At 45.1% G+C, this 9391-nt stretch overlaps 2 protein-coding genes across 2 annotated transcripts; one reads left to right on the forward strand and one right to left on the reverse strand.

Annotated features, from left to right (window-relative positions):
* The first annotated feature begins 931 nt into the window (after nucleotides 1-931).
* On the forward strand, nucleotides 932-4461 carry LOC120681045. Its single transcript, XM_039962597.1, has 2 exons — nucleotides 932-1087; nucleotides 4264-4461. Exons 1-2 carry the CDS (start codon nucleotides 932-934, stop codon nucleotides 4459-4461), a joined length of 354 nt encoding a protein of 117 aa, XP_039818531.1.
* Nucleotides 4462-5073: 612 nt separating this feature from the next.
* On the reverse strand, nucleotides 5074-8930 carry LOC120681536 (dnaJ homolog subfamily C member 2-like). The gene is made up of 2 exons (XM_039963054.1): nucleotides 8615-8930; nucleotides 5074-7671 (listed from the first exon to the last, which is right to left on the reverse strand). The coding sequence occupies exon 2, from the start codon at nucleotides 7607-7609 to the stop codon at nucleotides 5645-5647; it is 1965 nt and encodes a 654-aa protein (XP_039818988.1). The 5' UTR covers nucleotides 7610-7671; nucleotides 8615-8930; the 3' UTR covers nucleotides 5074-5644.
* Between the last annotated feature and the right edge of the window lie 461 nt (nucleotides 8931-9391).

Raw genomic sequence — 9391 nt, forward strand, 5'->3', positions numbered from 1 at the left:
GATTGGCATGGCTCATCACGATTCACAAGTAAACAATCAGCCGCGCAAGTAAACAATCAGCCGCAGCTGAGCCTGGTTCAAGTCGATACAACCAAACCAATTACCAAGGGTGACTGGAAGGATGGCACAGTTGAGAAATGTTCCCACTTCCAAACCCACTCCATTTTGCATCATTTGTTGTGAGAAGGAAAGGAACAAAGATTCTAGCGAAATATCAAACACATCGAGATATGGTACAGCTGAAATTTCACATACTCCCTCCGCCCCAAAATAACTGTAGTTTAAGAAGTTGGGCACGGGAATTAAAGCATCTCCAAGTGTTTACCAAAATTTAGTTGTCAAAACATAGAGTTTAGCAACTTGGCAAAAAATATGACAAATAAAAAAATAGTTCATCTCCAAGAGTTCTCCATATTTTACTTCCCAAATCACAAATTTGTAAACCTTGTAGTTATTTTTTGACGCGGCTGTTAACCTCCTTTTCTCTCACCGTCTTTTCCTCTCCTCCGTCTTCGTCCAGGAACACACAGACACTCCATCATATATACATACAAACAGGGCGGCGGCAGGTCGATCGGTGTATTAGAGCAACTCCAGTGGAGTGACTAAAACTCATTTTAGTCACCCACTTTTCAAGTTTAGTCATCTAAAATGTAGTCTCTACTCCAGCAGCACCGACTAAATAGACTAAAAGGAAAAAAAATAGTGGGCTCTACTATTGGTAGGCTAAGTAGAGGATGACCAAATTGAGGGGGTGGGAGAAGAAATTTAGTCACCCCCTCATTTTAGTTACCCATGTAGGGGCTCTGCTGGAGATAAAATTTGAGTAAAATGACTAAAATATGAGTTTAGTCATCCAAATAGAGACCCTGCTGGAATTACTCTTAGTCGGTCACTGTCTTTGGGTGCGTACCAACGAAGGCGAGCAACGATGGGGCAGCAGCAAGAATTAGCGGCCGTGCTAAAGCCGCCAGCCGCCGTGGTCTTCTCGTGGGAGCCAGTCGCGGTCACCACCAAGCCGGCTGCCGCGGAAGGCCGCAGGGACACCACCGTCATCATGCCGCTGGGGAGCCCGGCGAAGGAGGCGGTGTGACAGACCCGCCGAGTTAAAATGCTTAATTAAGCATAACCGCCACCATTGGGCGCATTAGCTTAATTAAGTGTAACTTGATAGGTTGTTTCCAACCCACAGGCCGATCGAAACACACCAGAAGTCTCGCACGAAGGCGAACACAGAAGGTACCAGCATGATAAAATATTATAAAATAGAAAAAATAACATTTAAGGCTTTTACAAAACAGCTTTAAATTTAAAATTTGCAAAAAAAAAGAAATGACAGCACGAAAGAAAATCTAACTTACAGAGCATTTTTACTAGAGATTAAATAGAACAAACTAAATAAGTCGAGAACCACCGAGACGTGAAGACCAGGCGCCACATCGAGCCCACCGATGTGAAACCTAGTTAGCTTCTATACCTGAAATAGGGTAAACAACAAACCCTGAGCAACTAATACTAATCAAGACCTACCCGACCAGTGGGTATAACTTAGCCCATATAACTAGACATGCAAGGCTTTTGGCTGGTGGTTATTTTGCAGAAACCGCGGCTAAAGTAAGTCCTTACTTTCATGATTTTAGCCCGGATTGTATATATAATCTAACCATGATCTATCATTAGCATAAACTAACTATAGCAAACATGGTGGAGCAACAGGTATAAAATCAATATAGAGAAACCTTACATTAAACACTTATCATCCCTACTCGCACTACGCTGCGACTCGGTGATCAAGGTGCTCATATCCGAGAGCGACTGACGGCGAATCGATCCGATTTAACCTTGCAAGGTGGACCTAACCAACACGGCACGTATTTGCCCCGTCGGACTATACATGCCAACCATTCCCCTCCCCGCCTCGAACTACAGGAACCAGCCCAACGACATATGGTCAGCCGAGCTCAACGTGAGACCACCAAAAATAAACATATGCATCCCAATTCTCCGCGATTACTCGACTCGCCCCAGGAGTTGGGTGCGGGTTCCTGTACTTTCGAAGCAAGGCAGTACTCGGCTTACCGGTTTCGTCTACCTCCTACTCCCGGTATGCGGTTAGTACAGTTCAAACATGATCAGCAGGGCCAACAACGGCTCGGTCCTTAACCGACACAGACGGGACTAAGACACCCAGGAACCCTGTCCTGCTGCCATACCTATGTATCCTCATCATTTCCTGTCCGGTCTAAATTCTCCAGTTATTCCATATCAAATTCAACATCTCATGTACTGGAATTTAAATATATCCTAATTCTCGCGAGTAATCGGAAATTACTCGACTTCTAAGTATCCTATATCTCGCGAGTGACCTGAAATCACTCGGCTTCTATCGAGAACTATTTAGCATAGCAGTGCTAACGACCCATACATACTAGTATAAACCCAAGGAAACCTAAGGATCATGCAACTAAGGTTCCAAACAATTACTAAACCTAATGCACAAGTATTAGAAACATAAATAGGTGTCATAATTTAAATTAATAGGATGTGCACCGGGGCTTGCCTGAGGGTAACACTAAGTTAGTGCTAATATTATTTTCGGCCTTGGGCCCTTCCGACCATTGAGCCGGGTCTTCACGAATTCTTTCTCAATCCTGCCTCGCTAGCTCTTGGGCTTCACGGCTACGCCTGTTCCACAGTCACGAGATCGCATGCACCGGAATCTACATGTGTGCATATGCATATGATATGAGAGAATGCATATATGAATTACATATTTACAAAAATAACCCATAACTGAGGAGAATTGCTAATGATTCAGACCAACTACCCTAACCCTACTCGCTCAGCTGCCGCCACACTGGTCAGACCAGTCCAACAGACTGGTCAGACCGGTCCAAATTACCCCAAGCACACTACCGGTCAGACCGGTCCTTTCGACCGGTCAGACCGGTCCTAACCGAGCAATGTCCTAAGTAGATATATTGCAAGCTACAGCTACTAGACTCTTTCTTTTCTCAATCAACCTCGGGGTGAGTTCAAAGAAGTAATACACAGGAAGCTAAAATAGTTAGACAACTCTAAGGGATTATTTAAAAGGAATACTTTAATTGATTGGAAAATATGCTAGTTTAGAAACAATTCATAATTAAATATTAACTTTTCATACAAGAAGCTAGTCCTTATTACTAAGACTATTTATTTAAGCCTACTCAGGATGAACTTAACAATTAAGAAACTACAAACCCACACGTCCGGAGACTCCGGGTTTTAGCCCGGATTGTCCGGGTACAAATTTTCTGGAGTATCCGTGCATTCTAATGATGAATCAAAAATTAGCATGACACTACACCGATAAAATGTGTTAATTGTATGCGCCAATATCTTTCTTAAACATAAACTAATTATTATCTAATAACATACTAGTACACGGATATGTTGTTTATCATACTAAACGATGTTTCCTAGACTTGTAACTTTTGCAATGAACTACACATTCCTAAAGCAAGCCACATCCCTAGTTTCATAATTTTTGGACTAACCTATTTGCTGAAAATAATTAAACAATTCTAAAACACAACCTAAACTTTATCTGAGGCAAAAAGTTCATTTCACAAGAATTAATATTTTTCCCCTGGAGATTTAGATCTAAGCATTCAAACAAAACTAATTTTGTATTTTTAGGATTTTTCTTTAATTTGTTAGGCAACCTGCAAGTTTCGTCAAATGAATAAAAGGCTCCACCGGTCAGACCGGTTATTATAACCGGTCAGACCGGTCCTAGTCGAGCCATGGCGCAGGGCCATGACCGGCTGCGTCCTGGGCGGCTCGGTGCCGGAATCCACGAAGGAAGGGGTCAGGGAGGATGAGGAGCTCACCACGAACCCATTTTAGGGACTTGTTTGGGCGGAGGACGACCGGAGAGGCGGATCGACGGTGAGGGGCGGAGCTACTGTCCATGGAGGCTTGGAGCTTTGATTCTCGCCGATTCGGCCGAGGAGAGGCTAGGCTGGAGGTTGGGGAAGGTGGAGGAGGTGGTGGGGAACTTCTATGCGCAAATGATCGAAGTAAGGCGACCGGAGGGAGGAGATCGAAGGGAGGGGCGGCGGCGGCCTACTCTGCTCGAGCTCTGGCTCAACGGGGAAGAAGAGAGTTGAGTGGGAATAAAATAAATATAAAGGGAAGATAAGGACGGGTTGTAATACGCCCAACCGGTCTGACCGGTCGGTCATACCGGTCGGACCGGTCGAATTTGGGGTGTTACAGGCGGCAGGGGCACTGCCGGCGACGCGACGGCTCTCGGTGCCGCCGCCGCCGGGCTGCGCCGCGATGAGGAGCCTGTCGTCGAGGGCCATGCGGCCGGAGGATGACCCGTCCCTGGCCGCGTACCTGGCGTGCACCAATAGCCGTAGTGGCGGCAGCAGGGACGCCGCCGGTGGAACGCCGGCTGGGGGAGGCCAATAAGAAGGGTTGGAGACTCCGGTTCACGTGGCTCCGCCGGCGTCGTCGAGCAAGAGCATGGTTGAGGTGGCCAAACGGCCAGAGCTGGATCCTAGAGGGATCCTAGAGATGTCTGATCCACCGTAGAGAAGAACACCGTGAATCGTGGCGACGCCAGGACCGCGATACCAAGCTGCTTCCGCGCGCGTGGAAGAGGTTCAATTTGTCAAGTTGCCAAAAATACCAAATTACTTGTCAAATTGTTGGAGGCTGTTTTTTCTCCATTTGCCAAAAAAAATATTGAGATGCCAAACTCTTGAAGATGCTGGAAGGATAAAAAAAATAAAGAGTGCACTTGAAAAGAGAAAGGGTTAGAGGATAGAGATGTAGCGAAAAGCGAGAACTACATTTATTTTGGGATAAATTTTGAATCCTTAGCGAGAACTACATTTATTTTGGGACAAATTTTAAATTCTTAAACTACACTTATTTGGGACAGATGGAGTAAGCCTGAGATAACCTGCCAAAATTACCCATCGATGCACAGAAATTACCATCGTAACAATAATAGACACCCGACAGACGGAAGATTATTCTCACAGAAATTAGCATCGTAACAAGAATAGACACCCGACAGATGGAAGATTATTCTCATAGGATGGGGCAATAAGGTGCAATCAAGAAAAAGTGTCGCCTACAAAATGCTGCTACCCAAAATAATGCTCAATTCAATAAAAAGGTCTCGCAATGTAACAAATATTTCTATCTTAGATGATAAATAAAAACTCATGTGGTTCTCTACATTTGTACTCAGCCAGGCCGGACCATATCACTACACTGCAAGGCAAAATATTCCAATGGCTTCCAGCAAAGCATAGACAACCCCAGGAGCCAGCCGAAACAAAACCCATGGGTACCAGTGCTACAAAAGGCCAATCATCAGTCCATCAACAGTAGATGAGCTTCAATGGCGTATCCTCCTCTCTAGCAGTCCCAAATTTCATTACTACTAAGAAAACCAACATCGCTGGCAAGATGAATGAGAGTTGTCACAGCACTAGAACAAAATTATTCTTGCCACTGGTGGTGTAAGAGGTTCGTCAAGTGGAATCCCCAGCACAAGCCACCAGCCAAGATGCTCACTCCATAAATATTGCCGTGCAGCTATAATCCTCGCAAAATGTACTTCGGTGAGGCTGTTACAGCACTACTCCCCGGCTTTCTTGCTTCGGAAATTCTCCCTCATTGCGGCAACCTTTTTCTTGCACTGGACTACAGTCTTACCGGGGACAGCAGCAGCAACACGCTCCCATCTTTGGCTTGCGTCCTTAGGAAAAGCCTTCAAAGCTTGGACGAGGGCCAGCACTTGTGCTTCAGTCCAGGCATCTGGATCAGTCACAGAAGGTGCAACATCTGGAACAGGATCAGCAGCTGCTTTCCCATTGGCTGTCTGGCTGCTAGCTGGTTGTGCCGCCGCCTTGGATGAAGCAGTCCCAGCTCCTTCAGTTGATGAACTAACTGTTTCATCTCTGGTTGAAAGCGGTGAAGCAATGGATTGGGCTGGTTTGCGCTTCTCGAGGAAAGAGTCAAAAGCTTTTGTTGAGTCTGGCTTCTGCAGAAGAACCGTCTTCGTGGCCTTGAGAATCTCTTCAACAGATCTGCCTGTTCCAATAAACTCAGAAATAACCTCCCATCTCCTTGAAGTTCCTTTTGGATACTTCTGCATTGCCTTCCTAAGCATTTCAATCTCTTCCTTTCCCCATGGTCTCTCCTTTTTCTCATAGCTGTTCAATATGCTGCTGCCTTGTGTTGCTTTTCCTCCTGTAGAGTTGGATTTTAAAGCAGAACCCTCCACACTGTTTGCATCACTTTTCTTTGCTTCCTTTGAGGAACTTTCTTTGTGAAGTGCACTGCTCAGCAACCTGGCCTTTTCAGCTGCATCCTTACCCTCCATACTGTCACCCAGTTTCTTTAGCTGTTCCATATCAAGTGAGGCACATGCTGTTTCAACATCCTCATCTGACAGACCAAAGTGGCTCTCTGCAACTAGAGGTGCTGCAAGTGTGCGCAGACGGGTTTTCTCTTTGCGGAGCAACTTCTTCTCTTTCTCCTTCAGCTTCTTCTGATTGAGAGCAGCTTCTGCAGCTTTCTTAGCCTCCTCCTCTTTCCTTTTCCTTTCCTCTTCAGCAGCTCTTGCCACTTCCTCCTCCTGCTGTTTCTTTGCCAGATACTTCGCCTCCTTTCTCCTCTGCTTCTCAGCCTTCTCCTCATCCTTCCTCCTCTGGATCCTTGGGTCTTTCTTGTAAGCATTCTCAACAAGAGTACGCACTCTTGCATACTCTGCCTTTTTAGCCTTCTCTTGTAGCTTTGCATTCTGCCTCTCCATCCACCTCTTATGTTCACGAGATTCAGCTTGCTCCAAGTCATATTCATCATCATCTGGAAACTCCCTCCAACTCTTGAAGTTGTACCAGAAATTGTAGAATTTGTCAACTTCATCTATCGGAGTGGCATCATCTCCAAGAGAAGGAATAGGCTGGGTAACAGACCAGCGTCCATTTCTCATGAAGGCTGGACCAAAAACCTTGAAGAAGTCTTGTGGGGCACAGTCTGTTGGGACATCATCATCAAACTCATCTGTTGAGTCGTAAATCCTCCTCTTTGTAGGATCTATGAGAACTTCATAGGCCTCCTGAATGGACTTGAAATGGCTCTCTATCTCATCCTTTTTTGCTTGTTTTGCCTCCTCCGTTGTCTCTGCAAGAATCAGAGCAGCTTGCTTATCTGGATGATGTTTAAGTGCCATATCACGGTAACTCTTTCGAATCTGATCTTCAGTAGCCAAGAATCTCAAGTGTCCCAAACCAAGCAATGCATAGTGATCCTGTTGTTGGCTGCCAGAAGACTTCTTCTTCCCTTTGCTGCTAAAGGTATCAGAGGCAGTATTAAAATCTTGGCTCTTGTCATCTGATGAAACGCTGTGATCATCAGTTTCCGCGTCTTCTTGCTCCCCAAGACCAAGAAGCTTCATTGCCGCAGCATGGAACGAATGACCAGCAGGTTCATATTTCAAAGCTTTTATGGGCAGGCAGTTAGATGAAACATACAAAGGCACCCCATCTATGATCTCCTGGGAGTAAGTGATCAGAAGACAACTCTTCTTGGACTCCATATGAACAAAGATGCCAAGTTCTTAACAGAGATCCTGAGTCAAGATGTACAACTGGATACAAACTGCAGAAATACATGAGCCGATTAGCCAAAAAGTTAGTAAAAAATCAGTTCCAAACTGAAAACAGTATCAAACTAGAGACAATCAATATGAATAATCAATGCAACCAAATGGAAATTACATGACTTGTATAGCGATATATAAAGTTCGGCATGCCATCCATCTAGTGAAGAAAAAGGTGGTAGGGTATAGTAAGTTACATACTAGGACTGGCTCAATATTAATGCATAGTACATCTTGACAACTACTGTTATGTATCAAAGCGTTCAATTAAGGTAAAGCCATCATCCCTATCTACTCCTACAAGCTTCGTTGCCATTAAAATATGTAATGTGGGACATTTCAATAAATTAAGTCTCCTTTCCATACTGCAAGGCTACAAAACTCATAATACTTAATATGGTGAGTCCACAAACCAGCTGAACCCCTGGGCAATGGGGATTCATAAGCACGGAGGGGCATTTGAACAAATGCAGCCCCTTTTGTTCAATTTGCAAGGAATAGCCCATAATTCTGCAATAAAGAGTGGACTGTTCTGGCTACATGCAGCAGCTAAATAAATGCTACACAACCGCTGATCAAAGTTACCTCACTATGCACACAACCTAGAACGAGTTAAGAGACCATCACATCCGATCCTAATCATTAAAAACTAAGCAAAACAAGGCCAAGGCTAACAAGAAACAGGGTCGGGCGGGATACCTCCCGCGCTCCCTGAGTCCCAGGAATTTATATGTCCACACCGAGTGCGTACAAAAGAAATAAAAAACAAATCCTAGGTGGAGGGAGTATCATAAATTCCCTACGCGTGGACTCATTCGCAGTAATCGGGCGGCTTAACCCCTTCCTTGCAAGGAATCGCAAGAAAAATCGAAACTTGGAACACGGATTGGAGCAAACGGAGCCGATGAATCGAAGTAAGCTAGGTTGGGGGGGCTTCCTTACCGGGAGAAGGGAAAGCAACCGGCCCAGACGGATCTCCTCTCCGCTCCGCTCGGCAGCTCGATGGGAGGCGGCGGCGGCGGCGCGTGATGCGACAGGAGAAGCCGCGGGAGAGGGCTGTGGTGGCGGCGGCTGCCACGCGGAGGACCGGCCACGCGATGGGGTCGTCGGGGGTGGAGGCGGTGATGCTCGGGGACGCGGCGGCAACCATAAAACCCTAGCAGCCGGCGATAAATAGGGGCCAGGTGGGGAGGAGAAGGGAAGCGAAGATGGCTTCGTTGCCGGGTGCCGCACGCTTCTTCTGACCCTCACGTCTCTCTCTCTCTAGGGCTGGGCTCGGCTGGTTTGCCTCTGCTGGGCCTTGGAGGCCAGCCGAATGGCTTTTTTTTATTTTTATATTTAAAAAAAAATAAAATTTCAAAAATATATGTCGAATAGGAATTTTCAAAAATGGATGCATGTCGCCCATCCAGTGGGCGACAGGACCTAAATGTAAAAAAAAAATATTTAGGTCCTGGCTCCCAGGGCGCATTAAACAGTGAATTTGTAAAATCGATATAAAATTATAAAAAAATCAGAAAAATACAAACTCAACTGTTCTGGATTCTATGAAATAATATCTACAACTTTTGTTACATAAAGTTTTTCATTTGATCAATATACCTAAATCAAGAAAAATAGTTCTTGTACCTAGAAAAATCTAAAATAATTCATTTGGTCTAGTTGTGCTTATCTAAAATTTACCAAACTTTTTTTATAGCTCTTAGGAAATAAAATAAT

This window comes from Panicum virgatum, chromosome 7N (assembly GCF_016808335.1).
Source record: "Panicum virgatum strain AP13 chromosome 7N, P.virgatum_v5, whole genome shotgun sequence".
In the NCBI taxonomy this organism is placed as follows: domain Eukaryota; kingdom Viridiplantae; phylum Streptophyta; class Magnoliopsida; order Poales; family Poaceae; genus Panicum; species Panicum virgatum.